Source organism: Agelaius phoeniceus, chromosome 5, assembly GCF_051311805.1.
Source record: "Agelaius phoeniceus isolate bAgePho1 chromosome 5, bAgePho1.hap1, whole genome shotgun sequence".
Lineage (NCBI taxonomy): Eukaryota > Metazoa > Chordata > Aves > Passeriformes > Icteridae > Agelaius > Agelaius phoeniceus.
Window position 1 is genome coordinate 37,575,304 of NC_135269.1, and position 19,259 is coordinate 37,594,562.

The 19,259-nt window shown below is 37.7% G+C and overlaps 1 protein-coding gene across 1 annotated transcript in view; it reads right to left on the bottom strand.

Annotated features, from left to right (window-relative positions):
- Positions 1-9,842: 9,842 nt before the first annotated feature.
- Positions 9,843-19,259, bottom strand: part of TRHDE (thyrotropin releasing hormone degrading enzyme) — a 210,068-nt gene continuing 200,651 nt past the window's right edge. The window contains exon 19 of the mRNA XM_054631593.2: positions 9,843-17,604. Within this exon, the coding sequence (XP_054487568.1) occupies positions 17,461-17,604 (144 nt within the window). The 3' untranslated portion in view covers positions 9,843-17,460. The remainder of the gene's footprint in view (positions 17,605-19,259) is intronic.

A 19,259-nucleotide genomic window follows, 5' to 3' on the forward strand; every position in this document is an offset into this window, starting at 1 on the left:
AAGGTATCTGGGAAGGTCAACCATCCAAGTCAATTAAACTGTGCCGCAGTCAGCACAGCCACACATAGATCTTGTATGTTCCTGCTTCTGCTAGAGTTACATTCTCCAAGGCTAATGCCTCTGCCAGTGATCAAGCATGTGAATTATTTTCATTTTCTCCAGTGATTTCTATTGCACATTCTCAAAAAATATATTACCTTTGGTTCAAGCTCTGGATAGAGTGTCAAAGATCACAGATCTTTTACAACAATATTTTGAAACATTAATGCTAAATACTAAATTATTACAAAAAATAAATATGGAGAATATAATTACAAACACAGTCAGGATGTTATTGAGTTCACTCACCACACACCTGTCAGCCCCAAGTCCATCATGAGTGAGAAATCTCCAGGGTAGCAGCTATTCATCTATCCATCCATTTTCACACCTTCTTTTAGCTTTTGAGTTAGAAACAGCAGCATTAGCATCAACTGATAAGGACATCGTGATGGTGACGGATGGAGTTCCAGAAACTTACACTGGGAATTTGACTGATCTCAGACATTTACATAAATTAAATAAAGAGGCTGTATTCAGCCTGGTGGAGCCAATATCTTGATTTCCCTTACCAAAAGAATCTCACTGAACTATGCAGCCATTTATCAGATGATATGGCAATTGAAGTAGTGTCAGCAAGGCATCTTGGCAGTCTTCAATGAGTAGAGTTTGTAAATTTTTGCAGAGGTCCTGTTACTGCAGCCAGGAATGCCCACAAAAAGGCTGTACAAAGCTGGTAGGCAGAAATATAATTTTTATTCGACCTACCGATGGATTTGGAGAAAGTACCTAAGATTTCTGGCACAAAATCCCTTCTTTAGTTTTGAAACAGAACAATTAGAGGTAAGTTTAAATTGCTGCTTAACTTAACTGTGTCAATCAGTGAGAGTGGGACAATAGAGCAGTTTGTACCTGTGGGGGAGAAAGCAGTACCAGACACTCAGTCCCTTTGAACAGTGCAGTCCTTAAGCTGACAAACCCATTCTAGAGGAGTGGTAAAAAAACAAAACAGGCAGTCAGGCTGTGAGCTGCACTGGAGGGACCACAGTAGTGCACTGTGTCAACAAATGTGCCTCAGAAATCTGGGGATCCCAAGAAATCCTTCAAGGACCAGTCACGTCCCTGTTGCACTGAGTGCATCCTTTTGGAGAACACTTTGCATGGACATAAAGAGGTTGGGGAGGTGTCAACCTTCTGTTTCAAGGTTTTAGTGACAGCTGGATAACAACTGCATCAGTGTCAGCCTTGCCAAGACACAAGGAAATCTCAGCAGAAATGAGCAGGAAATGGCTATTAAGAATGGTACATAGCAAATCGTGCTGCCCATCACAGCATGGTTAAACAAGAAAATTTTGAATTTGCAAACCAACTTTTACCAAAGACTCTCTGAACTCTTTCCCACCTTTCAACACTCAGATCTCCCAATATCCCTTGAGGGTAAAGTACTATTATGCAAAGACTAAATGACTTGCATTCTGCTAGGGATAAATGATTGGCCTAAAGACAAAGAGCAAATCAGGTGGCTTTGATTTATAGCTCTTTTCTGTCCTGACTGCAAGGGAAGACTTTTCTGGATTTGCATAGAGTCTCACTGAAGACTCCAGCCCCAATGGAGAAAGAACCAGTGCAGAATCAGAATCCAGCAGAGTCTCAATACTCAATTTAGGAGGCAGTGGCCACCTTTTTTTTCTTGCCCAAAGTTCTGTTTGTGGAGTAAAGCCTGCAATGTATTTGGATTATGCATTTGACAGGAAAATTAAAAGAATATAATAAGAATACTAAGATGTGATAATGTATGTTTATATGAATTGCCACTCTTCTTAAAATTGTGTTTGAGCAATCTAGCTCTAATATTTCTTTTTTTTTCTATAGAACTCTTTGCTAGCTAATTTTGCAAGTGTGTCTGATCAGGCTCATTTAATTAATCATTTTTGTTTGACTCATTAATCTCTGCCTCTCCTATGAAAGATAATCTGCATTTAATAGCTATGTTATGTAATAGGCAGCAAGCCAGGAATATCTTGCACACTTTCAGAAGGCAATATTGTAGTGTGTCACCAGATTTATCTATGCATCAGGATCTCATTTTTAAGATGCTCAAAGTCCTACCTACAATCCATTTCCAGTGGCAGATGTCAATCTACACTGCTTTTAGCTAGCAAGCGAATGTGGTTGATATTTTTCAAACATCTTTTAGAGACACAAACTGACAGCAGATGGGGAAATTTAAAGATGTGACTGGGCAGTAAATCTGACCCACTATTGATTTTGATTCACCTTTTGTAATGTTTTTTAGACAGGAGAGGCAATAGCAGGTAGACCAGTCATCTGGGTCTGGCATTCCTTTTTTTACCTTCATCCCATTATTCTTCCTGGAAGATTCACCCCATCCATTCTATTAAATTTGGGACAGCTAAGCTATGGGCACTTCTCCCTTGCCCTTCTTATTGCCTCTAAAGGCCCATGTTATCATAGCAGATGTAAGGATACAAATAGCAAACACACAAATGATCAATGTACTTCAAGATAACACTGCAAATATTCTTCCTATAGGTATTAGGATTCTTCTTGTCTTCAGATACAATCATAGAAACTTCCTCCACTTTACTGCACTCATAGGCTGTTTTAGTGATTGGTCTTTCATTTAAAATTTTCTAAATTTTCTTATACCTACAGATAAATACATACACATTTTATTTTCATGATCTCTTTGCCAAGGACTGAATTTCATTAACAAGTTGAGACATGTAATTGGAGGAATCGCTTACCATCTCTTTAAATCTTGTTTTATTTCTCATCCTGAATTCATTCATATTTCTTAAATTCTTTCTGAGAATGAAAAATTATATCCGATTGTAGTCAAACTGAAATTAGTAGACAAAGACTCCTTGCTCAGTGAAATTATGCTTTACAGTGTGATCCCATAATGGTACTTGCTCACTTTGCTACTACAACTCATTGTGAACTTGCACTTTCTTTGCTCTGACAGTTCCTCTAGACTATGTTGCTCTGATACTATTTAGGTTTCTCCATTCTACAGAATAACTAAGTAACTGAGCTTGTAAATTACTTTTTCCAGGAGAATTAGCCCAAAATTAGAGCTGAATCTTATTTCCTGTCCATTATAAAATTCATTACTTAGGGTCCCATAAATTTTCCCCATTCTCACAGCTGTTAACAAGTCCCTCACACTGCACATTTCATTAAAAGACTGTTTTTTCCTTCCTTTCTGAAAAACCATTAACAAGATATTAAAATTTGAGCAAATCCAGATATCCTCTAGATATCTCTCCCAAGTCTTACAGATTGCCACTCCTCCTTATCTTTTGTTAACAGTTTTTCAGACAATTTCACTCTGTGTGAACAAGTTTGTTTCCTGGTCAATTTGAATTAATTTGGAAAGCTGCTGTCAAATGCTTTATGAAAATCTAAATACCTGATGGCTCCTGGTCTGAATTCATCCAATAATCTTGCACTTTTATCAAAAAAAGAACAATCATTCGGTTTATCATGCCTTATCATTCAGTAAATTCACTTAGTAGAAGCTACTTAATGTTCTTGCTTTCATTATCCTCCCCAACTCCAGAAATGCCTTTTTTCCCTAACACTTTTGATTTAACAACCTAATAATCAATATTAGAGTTATTAAAGGGCAACACTCTGGCTACATAAGTATACATAATTGTTGTGTATTGCCACTCCCAATTTTCTGAAGCCCAGTAGTAGGTAATAATTGTTCCATTTCTATTCTTTCACTTGTCTACCTTGTTTCAATGGTTTGAAATATGTGTAGAGGCTGTGCAGCCTAAAGCTGCTTTTTTCTTGGACAAAGGCAATAATTTATACATAATTTTCAGATTATTGACACTGTATTGTTCCACTTTCATACTTCTCTCTCAGTATCTTTCTTCACTAAGTAGTCAGCTGTCTGGTGCCCTTTTCCTGTATCAGATTACAGTTGCATGCTAATCCATTTAAGTCCAATGCCTTTATTCATGATCATGAGTATTTCTTTTATTTGTTTTATATTCCTACAATATTTTCTTTCTTTTTCTTTCTTTTTTCTTTTTTTTTTATTTCTTTTTTTCTACAGCTGCCTTGTTCATAACTTATTGCCATGTGGCTGCACTACAACGAAATCATTATGTTTGCAACCACATAGTGCTTAAATACTACCCACCTCTCTTTTTATGACACAAGACATTACTAACTGAAAAGACAACACAATGTAAAGGATTTTCTGTACCAAACGTCTTCCCTAGCATGACATCAAAGACGAATGAAAAAATTATATTATTCATGAAAAAAGCAAACCAGAGCCTTGCTCAGTGAGTGCATCTGCTCTCTGCCCTTGGAGCACTCCTGGAGTTACACTAGTCTGTTCTTGATATATATCATCAGTAAACAGGCAAATCCTAAATACACTCTAATCAAGTGAACAAAAGCAAGTATCTCACATAATAAAAAAGGTTTTAAAAAAAGTCTGGGGTTAAATCAGATTAAAACAAAGAATCAATTTTTCTACTCTGCAGCAATTATCCACTCCAGAGGATTGTCATCTGTCAGAACAGACAGGTCTGTCTTCAAAGATATTTTGATTGGGATTTATTGCTTCCTATCTAACACAAGTGACAGAGCTCTATGAAAAAAATCCAAAACACCTGCTGAGGCTCCCTTAGCTTGATGGTTCACTTTTTTACATTGAGGTTCTGTCCAATCCCCTGAGTTGGACTTCAATTATTAATTTAATTAACAGTAAATGCTGTTAAGTTTTTCCCACAAGCTCATCTTTCACTTCAGGTTATGCCTTAACATTTCCTACGTGCATTATCCTACTACCAAAATTTATTATATTCAGCATTTCTATCCACCTTACTGCATTAGTTGCATATTTTATGATGAGATTGGTTGATTTTTTTACCATGTTGACTAAGGGATCCTCAACAACCAGCTCAGATGCAGGCTGATCTATCTAGTAGACAACTAAACTTAGCAAGTCTGACACACACTGTAGGAACCAGGCTCTTTGGAAGGAGTAGATTGCACTGCATTGTCTCAGCTGTTCAAATCTCTCTAGCTCTGCCAGCATAGGATTGGATAGTACATTAATTGAATCATTACTTTGAGGACACATGGTAGTCCCAGCTGTGCTGTGCTTTCAGACCACTGGATGCAAGTCTTCTGCCACCAACTCTGACACAAATCAGAAGTTGCTAGCACAATGCAGAGGAAGTGAATATACTGACTTATTAGGAAGACAAACTCGATCTTGCCCAACTGAAAGTGAGTGAGCTCTGTTTATTTGAGCTTATTGCCTTGTCTGTATACACCTGCACTTAGTTTGCTCAAGTTTGTAGAGCAAATTAATATGATCCTTTAATCCCTTTGTTTTAGCCAATCTCATTGTTTACACCAATTTCTGAAATGTAGCTTCTGTATCAGAAGATGCAAGTTCAACATATCTAGAGGGGGAGTAGTAGAATTCTGTCCTTTTATAAGCCTAGACAAATTATTTAGACCCTTAAAATATTTAGCACCATTTTATAACCAATTACAAAGTACAATTGCTGAATGTAAGTGAAATGCTTTTAAAGTTGCAATTGCATTTGCACACGTAATTTTAAAAATATGACTTTCATTTTCCCACTTACTATGTGTGTAATTTTGATTACTTAGCCTCCATAGAAATTCCATGCAGCTATATCAACTAAATATTTACCCATGTTAATTTATTGTACACACAAAAATAGTAAAATGCAACCCCCATCCATGCCTTTGAAGTTTTTATAGTAGACAAGGTCACAGAAGAATGAATTATGTACAGAGAGATGCAGAAAGAGCTTTTATGAACCATGATCCTGATATTTTGTCATTAGTTTTTTATTCATCTGACTATTTTTTCCCAGGTTGAACTAGGAGTTACTGAAAAATATGCTTTACAATAAGGAGATTGAAAAAGAACAAAAAAATTCCTGAGCCAACCATTTATCTCCTACTGAATTGTGTGAACTAAACTTAGACCAAGCAAGAGCTCTCCCTAAGCAGTTCATATATTTTAATATGGTACAAGCACTCTGGATACATGGTACAGTTTATGGCTTAATTTGGTTTAAAACTAAAGGGAAAAATCCGCAGCTGTGGAGTACGCTGGGTGAAATTCTAACCAAGGCTTCTGGCTCACCAGCCTAAACCAGGCACAATAAGGCACTATGGAAGTCTTCACCTTTTACTGCTTCTCAAACCCTTCACATTTAGCTGTGATGCTCAACAGGCAGAAATAACATCTTACAGCTGATGGTAACTGCAGGAGGAATATTTTTAAAGTGCATGTTTCATTAATCTTGTCCAGTGAAAATATTCAGCTCTCTCCTATCATGGTGGAGATTATCATTAACTGGACCTGTTGATGTGAAATAACCCTCTGTAGATAACTTTTAGTCTTTTCATTCAGAATTTAGTTTTAAGTGCCTTCTCTGTAAGCTTTTCCCAGAGCCACAGTCCCTGTTCTTGCTTTTTTGTCTTGGCTTTTTGTTTTTCCTGACTTGCTTTCTTTTGTCCTCATTTTTGGTTGGGATCTTCCTCTGCTTGTCCTTTATAACTGCACAGATCTTCAGAAATCAAGAAAGAACCCCTCCTCAAACTGCCTGTGCTCTCCACGCTGACATGGTCTCCTTTGGAGGAATGCATCTGTCTTTGGGGTTACTTACCAGCTAGGTTTAATCTACTTTTGATATCAACCATCTAAAACCCTATAGGCATTTTAAATGGATAGAACTGCTCTGATTTCCACTGACATACATATATGAAAATATATGCTGATTTTGTGGTAAGATTTCTATTATTACATAATTCTGTGATCTCCATGAAAATGTATTTGAAACATATCAATTAGCCAAGCAGATGAGTGGGATGAGAAAAAGATGTGTTACATACATGACTGTACAACAGAAACAATCTACACTTTTGGTATTAACTGTAAAGAGTTAATGGGTCTAAAAGTGCATCTCTGAAAACGATAACATTTCTAGAATCATTATTTCATCTTTTTAAGGGCCAGATTCACATTTGTGCTTGTGCCTATTGCAACCTTTTGACAGTTTTATTGTTGAAAAATTCAAGGTACATCTCATAATTGTACCAGGAACATGCATTTATCATTGGCAACAGCTCTGTGCCACATGAAATGAATTACTGTAATAGATATGTCATGTAATAGCATCTTATTATCCTCTCCCTCTTTCTCCTCACCTTCTGCAATGAGCAGGTCAAAAATGACTGTAAGTGGAACAGACAAAATGACTCCTGAAAAAGTTCAGTAAGCAAAATGATGCCTGCTAAAAATAATGCTCCAGCAGTACAACGAGTAATTAACTCTAGGTCCAATACACTACATAATGAAAATGCTGTACCAGGGCTTGAGCCCTAATGCTGCTGCTCAGCCCTAGCAGTGCAGCAGAGAGTGAGGCACTTTGGTGCATCAGGGAAGGAAGGCTAGCACCACAGAAGACCAAGGCCCCTTAAGATCCTTCTGCCCTGGTTTCCTCACTGCAGCCCTCTTATTACTGCTAAAAGGCAAGGTGATACAAAGGCAAAACTTTGCAAAACTCACCTGGGCTCTCTCTGCTGTTCCTACAAGCTGCTGTGGCCTGAGAAGCAGAGCAACAGGACCATACCAGACAGGGCAGGAGGTGACACATGGAACATGTGCCACGAGGATCCACTGTCACCATGACCCTGCTGATGCAGTTCTCACTGAGCCTGGCACCATTAGTCCAGGTTCTAATGGGTTAGCTTTGAACAAATCGACACAGAGAGGAGAGTATGGGCTAATTTGCTGCTTCAAACAATAGAGAGGAGTTTCTATAGTTTGGCATCAGCCCCATGAAGCAAACAGCCACTGGTAGGGTGCAGCATGTCTCCTTTTAATCTTTCAGGAAATTTTAGTTTAATTCAATTTTGGCCACAGTAAAGGTGGATACTAACTCAAAGACTACATTTCAGCATAGTGAAGCTTTAATTTCCCAAGCATACCCTCATTACTTCACGTAGCTTACCTTAAATACAGTTTTCTTACAAATATCTTTGTGCTCATTTTCCCATCCCATCTGTAAGACAGCCTCAGTCATGTCACTCTCAATACTGTTCCCCTAACATGAGGTTTATGTGCTCAATTCTCAGAAAAGATGGGACTGTCATCAGCTCACTGAATTGCTTCTTTCCACTTTCCTAGCAATATGCAGCAGTGCCTCTGATAGCACTGCAACTCTGAGTGGTGGCTTCCACGCTGAAGCTGCTGCTTAAAGGAACTAGATATATTTTTGCTACAAATAGGAGGAAGTAGCAAATTAGCCAGCAAAAGCTGATTTTCTGTTATTAAGATAGCAAATACTCCTAAGTCAATTTACAAGCCAAAGGCTCTAGGCTTCTTTTCCTCCTACACCCTGCAGCTCAGCTGAGGAGCTTTCAAAGAAAATGGGTCCCTTTAAAGTTCTGCTTTTACTGAAGACACTGAGCTGAGAGCAAATAAACAGCTCTTCATTTGGTCTTCTATGAAAATGTTCAACTTGAAAGCAGCTCAGCCAGACTGAAGTGCTGCTGATTGCAGTGGCCACACTGGGGAAGAAAGCATGTTCTCTCTGATGTTTGATTAGGAGATGTGCTGCCAGTGGGATTTCAGAGGGAAGTGCCATTTCTCTCTCCTCACATCCTTCCAGGGATGCTTCCAAGGTGGTCATGCCCTTTTTCTCAGCTTATTCAACAGTCACAGAGAGAGAGTAGCAGAAAAGGGAGCGGCAAGGACATTTCTTCAGGCAGCACATCCTAGCCTCTCATATGTCATCTTACATTCCACTATCTCCTCTCTGCTGGCCCCAAGCCAACTCCTTAGGCCCACTGAACTCCTGATCAAGACCTTAACACAGGGAAGAAAAGGGGCATGAAAGTTACATTTACATACTCTGCTGAAATACTGGATGTTTGAAATTCTAGCCCCAGTATAATACAGTGAAGTGTTTAAAGGTGGGATACTAGAAACACATTAATTTAGGCCTCAGCTCTGCTTACCTCAGTTCCAAGCAACAAAGCTGCCTATTGTGCTTTGTGAAATCAGAACCTTAAAAATTCCCTTCAGCTTTTCAGCAGACTAAGATGTGCAATACAGAAAAAAAACATCTTAATTGCTAAAGAAAAAAGGCATTCTGGCATTGAAAGCTGTATTTTGAAAAATACAGGGCTGGCTTTTACTCTCAGTGATGTCAATGTCAAAGCTCCAATTGACTCCAGTGGGAACATGATTGTATCCAATGGGTAAATAATTGCACATATTTCACATCTCATTGTTACTGAAAACTGTTCTTCAAAAAAGGAAAATAATAGCCTGGATTCAAGGACTCTATTAAAAAGTCATTTGAACTGCATTCTAGTTGAAATCACTTTTACCAATGAAAAGATCTTTTTGTTTATTCAAAGTTTACATAATTAGAAAAGCACAAGAGACTTTTCTTTTTTTTCTCCAGTCTTAGTCCTGTCAGTCTTGAAGTGCTTAAGAGTATCTCCAAGCCCAGATTTTGTATTTTTCTTTGGTTCTCTGCTTTCTACTAGTCCCAGAATCTTAATATGTTTTGAGAAATTCCTCATGTCAAAAAATACCATCTCTTGCATGGTTTTCATTGTAAAACATCAGCATATCTACTCAGTCATTAAACTGTTATCTCAGTGAAATGGGAACAAAATCAAAAGGTTGGGCATTATTTATCATAGCTATGTCTCCACATCAGAAAATTAAGACAGTGATGAATTACACATTACTATACAAAATTTTATTATCAGAGACAAAATTCAAATTTGTTTTGCTTAAAATACAGAAGATCAAGTTTCTCTTAAAAAGAAATTCCATTTAGTCAGTCCTTAGAGAGGAATAAAAATTCTATGTTGAACACACAACAGTCCCATATTTATGTAATCATTGTTAAAGGCGTGTAACAAAAAACACTGTTCTCATAAATTCATATATTTTATTTGGCTAATGGTTTCAATTTCTGATTACTTCTATATTCACTAATTAGCATTGTAAGAATAATTCTGCTTTTATTCAAAACGCCTAAAAGGCTCCAAAAAATGAAAAACTTTGTTCAGTGTGGCATTTTAGATATACTGAGAATCAGTAAACATCTCCCTTCTATATGCAAAATATATCCTTTTCCATGAAAAAAAGAAAAATGAGAGAGAGTAGTTGGCTCTATATAAAGCTGTGATTTTAAATTCAGCAAAAACATATCACCATATACTGCACCTGAAACCTGTGCAGGAACAGGTTTTAACCTAACTCACATTCCAGAAATACTACTTCAGTCATATGCAGGAGGGTATGTGAATATACATTAATTTGAAGTGCATGATTAATCCCATAGACATCAGTGGGACTGCCTACAGATTTTTATATATATATATATGGTGGAATCTTGGTCAACACAGACTCACATCCTGCCTTACATCCAACTGTTTTGCTGAGTTGAAACTGTTTGGGTAAGATCTATAAATACAAATAACCAATAATTTTTCAGAGCAAAATGTCCAGAACTAAAAGCTATATATGCATGTACACCTGGTACATAGAGAAATGTGATATTATGCAATCATCAGTATTTTCTCTATATGAAAATGGCATTCTGATCTGGCAAACAGACATTTATGTGAAAACACTGATGAACTGTATCTAAACAAAGTCAGTTTACATGATACCTCTTACATGACAAAAACCTGAACTCCAAAGAGTACAGATTTGAGAACTGATGGAAAAATACGTTCTTCTAATTACAGTATTCAGAATTAATCTAAAGTTGAGACAGAATTAACAGAGGGACTCATCCATTATAACCAGCATTAACAGCTGCAGGATGACTTCTTTCTTCTCAAGGTGTCAAAAGATCTTACATGTGGAGTCTTTTGGAAAAATAATGAAATTTATCATCAGTCCTTTCTTTCAATAATAAGATTAATTTATGTCATTGCATGTGTAGTTAGTTTTTCAGAGAACTAGTTTATATTTACCTTCTGCAAAAATACAGCAACACCTTTCAGTAAAACATCAGACAGGGAGATACAATCTCTGTTTTTATAAGGCTCCATGTTTCACCCACACCAAAGCCTACTGTCTCCCAAACATAACAACAACATAGCAAAATTACATTTGCACATATAATAAAGCTGTCTTTATACAGGATAGTTATACAGTAATTACAATGATTTTTCCATTAGAAATGGTCAGAGTTTGTTTTTTCTTCACTGAGTGTCTAAGTCCAGGAAAGTCCATCTCTGCTGAAATCTACTGTTTGCAGGAAAAAGAGAGGGTAGTAGCCACAGTCTTCACAGTACAGTATTCTACAGTTCTCAAAAAATATTATAAAGCTTTATCATGTTGGAACTAATCACAAAGTATTATTCTAATGAAAAGATAAAGGAAAATGTAAAACATTTGTCATCCAATATGTGCTACTGAAACCTAGATACAAATACGTGGAACATCCTGTACAGCAGCCGAGGCGCCACCTCCAGGGTTGCCTTGGGAGCAGTGGGGAAGATCCTCAGCTGGAATTCACATCAGTCACTTCAACGGATCTACCTCACTGGGCACCAACAGAAGCTCTGCAGCCACACACACTCCACCAGTCTGGCTGCAGATCATTTTGAAATTACAGAAACCAACATATTAAGTGGAGTGAAACGTATCACAAAGAACTGAGACTGCATCTTGGTTCCTGGCCTGGTCCATTGTACCATGGCTATCCTGCTCAAGCAAATCCAAGTGACACTGTCCAGAAAACACTGGGACACTCTGGCAAGAGCCTCCTGGCACATGACTGCCTGCTGCAGTACAGCCCCTCTGCCCTCACAAACCTGCTCACCTGTGTTCTCTACCAGCACTGCTTTGATGCTCTCAGGAAATGGTACACATGAAATAAGAAAAGCATTCTGAAATTCTGTTTGGCAAGGTCACACTTACTTCACTAGTTAAAAATCAGTCAAATATAAATGCCTTTTCTTCTGAGAAGTTACATTTGGTCTGATTCACAGCACTTCTCATGTGGGTGGTTCTCCTTAAACACATCCCAATGAAACTGGCTCCATATGTCTTTTAAATTCCAGCCTCAATTGTGTTACCATATTCAGAGATCAAGCTCAGTATCCCTCTCCACTGTCAGCATGGACACAAGACAGAGCTAAGTTTAACCAGATTCTTCAAAATATACTTGATTTTAAAATTCTGCCCAATGAGGGCACGTGGCCTTACTTAGGTGAAAAATCCTTTCTTCTTTTCCTGCCTACTGAAAACAAAATTACTCATGTCAGCATGGACTACTTGCTTAAGTCAGAGTGGTTTCACTGAGTTTCAGAACTGGTATTAAGACTGGCAGAACCTTGCAGAATTGTATGAGAAACAAAGTGACCAATTTTTTACATTACTGTATGCAAAATTTCTGTATCACTGGTGCCATACAGGTTTATGTAGGCATCTGATTGGTGGTTTTTTTGGTTTTTTGGGGTTTTTTTTTGTTTTGTTTTTTTAATGGTATGAGTACAGTTACTATTATTACTGGAATTATTACCACAAATAATTTGTAGTACATCCTTCCAGCCTACCTGTTAGAAAAAAAACCAAGAAATTCCTGTTACACTTTCAAATATTAACAAAAATATCATAAAGAAAGAGTGTCTGTGTTCCTATTCATACTTGAAAATTAAATATTTCACTGTTTGAAAATACTTCTGAAGAAGGGACACTATAATATTCTAGACCTTTACAAACATTTTGGTCAGTGCTTTTCAGCTGGGGTGGCCAGAGCTCAGGGCTTATGTTTTTCCTGAGCAGTGCAGGTTCATTAGCTGGATATTTGCTTTCTGCTAGCACAAGGCAATGGCATTCATCTCTGAAGATCACCCACCACCCATACTCAGGCCAAGGGACCTTCTGTCTGTTCCATACAGCTGAAAAAAAAAGGTTGGATGGAGCCCTTCTGCATTTCAGCAGTTCCCAGCTGCGTTCCTAACCCAGGTGGTCTGGCAGCAGTGGCAGGTGATACAGCCAGCAGTTGTCTGACTGCTCCATCCATAGATGTGCAAACAGACTCTCTTCAGGCTGCTCCACAGCTGGATGGTCCTTTTACTCCTTCATATGCATACTGACACTGTGGCTATATATCCTGCTTAGGGCAGGCAGCCTGATATGGTGAGTAGTCATAGCAAGAGGGAGTATAAGCTGATTATATACATTAGCAGTTTTCAAGCCTCAAAGAGGAAGTTGCACATTTTCCTCAAAGTCTATTTTCACTATCACTTATGATCATGTGAAAAACCAAAACCTTATTATGCAAGTATCTAAATAAAGGCACCCTCTCCTGCAAATATTAGCTTTGCTTTAGTCTATCCAAATTAGATTTTTATGGGAAAAGTATCTCTATGGAGGATTTTACATACACACACACAGACACACACACACACACACCTACACACCACACAAACACTTTTCATTTTTTATTACTTACTACTAAAGACTTAATTGTATGCCTCAGGATCTTTGCTGTGAAAGTGCCCTTTCACATCAGGGCATATTTCCTTTGGCACTCTAAAGATCAGTGGAATACCTACAACTGACCAAAAATGACACAAAATTCACCTTCAGTTTCCAGTGTAATATCAGAATTCTTGCTATATTCACTGAAAAGATAATCGAAGGTCACAAATTTAGATGCACTTGAGAACACATGCAGTTTTTTTTAACATAATTAATGTCCAAGTACTCCCAGTAATAGCAGAAATGACATGTCATTTCAGAAGAATGCTTTCACAGTGTTCTGCCCTTGTCACAATTAGTAGCTAGTACCATTTTAACAGCTATTAGCAGTGGATACATGAATAATTCTACCAGCTACAAAGTAATAGGCCAGATACTTGTAGTGGACAATTTTATAAAAAAACAATAGCTGTTTCGTTATGCTGGCATAGAATCATGTCTATTCATATGTCTTCCTATATGATTTAAGAAACCATATCAATTAATAACTATAAAGGATCCTGAGTCATACAAAGGCTGATTAAAGATTCTACCCTCATCAAATCTCTATAAAATGACACCCATGTCCATGCCCACACAGCATTCACATTTTGCACATTCTCCTCTCACTAGAAAGGACAAAGTTAAACACTAGTTTAGAAAATGCTGAAAAGTATGGAGTAGTTGGCTTCCTAATCACAATCCAAATCATAAAAATGAGGACCATCTTTAGACATGGACAAGGGAAGAAAAGGACTGATAAAAGAGAAAGAAAATCAAAATAAATAGATTTTTCTAAGCAGGTTGTATTAGAACGTTCCATGAGGAATCAGCTATTCTTTAACACACAGCTGTGTGAAACTTCTTAAAAAAAGGTTTCTAAAGACATGTAATAAAATGCAGGATGTTTGAATATTGCAGAAAACAGTTATGGGATTTTTTAGATTTAATCCATTTAAATTTAATCCCGATTCAGTGTGAAACAGCAAAATACAAAACATAAAAAATAAAATAATAGAGAATTATAATGGAAAGGCCAGTTCAACCTTAGAGCAATAATACTAACATTATAAGAATACAACCATTATATAAGCAACACATCAACAGGTATGTATAATGTATACACTTAGGACTTGATATCTGTGGTAGACCAGTTGCTCAAGGCCACTAAAATATCAATTTACATCCAACACCAGCTAAATGTGCAAGAACTTCAATCCAAATGAGCAAGAGCAGGAATTTCTGTGCACTGTGCAGAACACACAGGCTGTAATGAACTTTTGACTTTGAAATATACTGTTATCAGTGGGAAGACCAGAAACTTTTATGTGCAACTTGAAAGGTATGTGGTTCCATCTGTGGTTCTGGAAAAGAAAAGTCATCAAAGACAATACTGACTAAAATTGTAAAGGTACAGACCATTTCACACTCTTCTGTTCTCTGAAATCCTCCAAGCAATTCATATTTGAGGGCTTGGCTTTCCGCACACTCTTTGGATATCACAATTTTGGCCTTCATTACAGGGTAGAGGTTATACTAAATAGTATTTGGCTTGCGTTTTTATTATTAAAAAAAGTCTGCATGTGATTTTTCTCAGTAGAAATTAAAAATGTGACGCTACATACTGGCATTAAGGTCGTGTTTGGTCAACCGCATAAAATAATACTTTTCACTTTTAAATGCCTTTCATAAGAAGATATTCAAGTGCTTTGCTAACATTAGTCAAGCCTCACAACACCCCTGTGAGGTAGGTAAAATACAAAGGAGGAGGAGGATTTCACTCAGCTTTGACATGATAGTGTCTCTGGGCAGCAGGTTCACTAGCACTGCAACATAGCACAAAGGTTTAGGGCTTACTGCTATAAGGCAAAGAGTTAACAGTACAAGAGCACAGGATTTCCTCTTCTTTTGGTTATACATGAGTCAAGCTAATGTGCTACACAGCACCAAACAGCTGAACAAATGCCCACACAAGGATTTCATGCACCCAATCCACAAACAACAGCCTCCAAAAGTAAAGGGCACACAATGACAGGTGCAAGACGGGCACAACAGCTCTGTTTTGGGATGGGTCTGCTAGTTTTTGAGGAGCAGAATACCTTGGGAATGAGAGCCCAGAAAACAATACTGTCTCCACATAACTCTGAAAATATCTGAAGATGGTTTGGTTTGGTTCTTTTCACACTAATGTTTCAATTCACAACTTACTGGGGATAAGCAACTGCAAGTGTAAAGCATGTTAGTTAATTTCCATGCCTTGTGAGGGCAACAACCAGATAGAATGGCTGCTCTCTGCTTTGGTGGGCCATGTGTTCCCAATGTACACAGCCATGATGTGGTCAGATGGTTGGGATAGCTTGGGACGGGACAAAGAAGCACTGCCCCACATCTACATTCTACCTCTGAAGCTGCTGCAATCTGACTCCTGAAAACTGTATTCTTGTGGCTTTTTCCTCCACAGTGTAGACATGAGAGAGTATTTGGCCCCCCTCCAGTTTTATGCTCAGCATTTAGCTTCAGAGTGCAGATAGTCATTGTATAATTCCACTGTGTCACTGATCTTTCAGATTAAGGATTGAGAAGAAACAAACTTGATTAAGAAAAATGTCATTCATGAACAATAGTCTATGTGAAGTACAAGGGAACAGAAAGAAAACCATGTTCTTAGTATTAGTCAGTACAAATAAACACATGTACACCCCCCTCACTTTCTCCATATTTCACTTTTCAATGATGGCATAAATAGTACATTCTATATTTGCAAAATTATTGCCCATACAGAGAATCTGACCTGTCTATCATAATAAATCACTACAGAGACTGGTCTACCACATGAAAGACAGCCCTCTTAGGTAATTTTAAGTCTTTGCATGCAAGATATCTCCCTTTTTCCTAATTTTCATTTGAATCCTATGTTTATTTATAATACTTGTGCACTATGAGCTATAAAACTTAATACTGCACAGGCTGGGTGATCTGGGTGATCCATTGTGAATTTCAGTGCCTTGTAAAGTAGCTGAGAAGAGGTGGTTCATGGATTCTGTGATATCACTGCAAAGCTCCTGCCCCAGCAGATGTTCACAGTTGAAACTACACTGTTTCACTGATCAGCAATGAACAAATGTATATGATTATAATGTAATGATGATGTTCTTCTCATTTTCTCTCTCTAATCCTGCTCCTGGCCCTTTTCTATTTCTCTTCTCTCACTATTCTGCTTATTTAAGTAAAGGAATATGGAGACTGCAGATACAACTGGTAACTCGAAAAATGAACTGGCATCTTTGTAATCATTAAGAGACAATCTGAGTGGTAGACAAACTGGCAGCAAGTGGGAAAGTTGATTTTACATCTCATACCGCCCCAAGCTGGAAGCCTTCTGCATTTCCTGTTCCTGGCTTTCCTTTTGTCCATTGAAACAGTGATTGTCGTAGAGTCTTTGTGCTTTGTATAATGCCCAACTTTGATGTAACCAGAACTCACATACAAAATGTGGCTGTTATACATAAGCATGCTAAAATACAGGCAGAGACAGTACAAGCATGCACAAAATAGTCTTTGAAGGATTTTTGTTTGTTTTTTTCCCAACATTTACATGCACCACTTAATATCATGTTTGGTTGTGTACATTGAGGACTGGGTTTCACAAGCATTCATGATCTTCTCTTCTGAAAATCTTCTTGACAATTTCACAAGATTTCAGTGTAAAAAGAAAAATCCACAATGGAATAAACAATAAACCAAAAAACCTTATCCCTGCAATCTGATCTTGTCTTCATGATTTTCATCTTGAACACTTTTAAAATGTCTCCTCTTCCTCTTGCAGTGAGAATCCTCTTGCATCATGTTAAATGATTGGCTAAAAAGACAGATTACTGTGTCAAGGATTTTCTTAGCCACTGGAACAGTTCTTCCTTATAAAGCCTTTGCCACCGCACATTGGCTTCCACTGTTTCGACAGCACGAGAGAAAGAGACAGCAGCTCCCCCTTCGTAACTCTTTATAAAGTTCTTTAGCTGGAAATACAAGTTAACAGGTTAAATTTGCAGCAACTAAAGAAAGCAAGTTTTTCCAGTGCATACAAATAAGTCAGCCATTTAGGACAAACTTCCACAATCAATGTAGAAGCAAATGCAGTATCAGGTAGAAAGATTTAATAGGAAATATATTAAGACAGCAAACTGTCAATTAGATGTGATGCAATTGCTTCACATTGCACTGGAAGATATTGATATGTCAGTGCTGGATCATATTAATATAATTACCTCCTTCCCTCCTGCAGCTCAACTGCTGCACTGCGTAGATGGCTGTTCTTAACTTTTATTTGTACCTAAGAAACCAAACTGGGAGCACTGGAATTGCTTCTAATTAAGGTTTATATGCAAATATCAGTAGAAGGCAGTACTGATGCCCTCTGGTTTTATCAAGCTTCAAAACACATTAATTTTATTTTGATATGCAGATCCCTTTTGGTTATATAATACAGGTCAGTTGCTGAAAAAAGGAAGGGATGTTTACAGTGAGAAGAGAATGGCAAAACAGCAAGTAGGCATGCATTTGATAATCTTTGAATGCCTGAAACATACTCCTTCCCTTATATGAAAACTTTGACCTTTTTTTCTGCAGACTGAAAAGGCTCTTGTTCTCTTCTTGTGTATACTCAAAGTACAGCACCGGCACTTGGATTATTATACCCAATGGTGCTGGCAGGTTTTCAATTATTGTTGTTCTTTTTAAGTGAAAATTGAAAGGCTGATCTGCACAATAGTTTGCAGGTTATGTTGACTTGTACAAAATTAGATGGTTTTAGCAACACTTACGAATAACTAGTTTATTTTTTTTTCCTGGTGACACCAAATTCATCACGGTTGCTAAATTCTGACTTCCAGCAACATCTCTGAGCCTCGGCTCAAAACTGAAAAGGTTGATTCTGCAACTGTCTCATTCCCATCACAGTTAAAAGCATGAAAGGGACCTGGAAACTATCAAAATCAGACTTTACTTGATCTCTGTACTTTTTATACCAAAATGTTTACAATACCAGTTTCTTTTAGGGACGTATAACCAGGCAGCTTACCAATCCTGTCATGAAGGTGGAAACTAAGAGTACAGAATGCCTCCTTGTGCAGTAACTCAAATCTGACAAACAGTGTCATTCCCACCTGAAGGGAGGAAACCACCTGTGGCCACTCCCTAAGCTACTGAGGCCACTAGACTTGAGTGCAGACAAATGGTTGGATGCAAAACATCAGAGTACAATCAGAGTTCACATAATAGTGGTTGTGCTGCTTAAGAATCACTGTATCCATTTGGAGCAGCATTGAGTAGGTGATAATCAGGGTACAGCACAACTGTACAGCTACCTCAGTCAGAACTGGTGTGAAGTTAAAATGAGAAATCTTTCCCATCTAAATCTTTCCCATCTAAATAAGAAGTACAAATTATTGTGGTGTCATTTCGCCAGCATATTCAGTTAGCAGATTTTCTCACATGGAAAATACTCTGAGAAAAACAGAGAACACATTGGCAGCTTCTACTTTCAACACTTATGTTTTCGAGGTCTGCCCTCTGCAGCATAAGCTAATGAAGATAGAAACATCTCATCTTCAGTTTCTCAACCAATAGCGAAGAGAAAAAGATAAACCTTCATATCCAGCCGAGCACAAAGAAC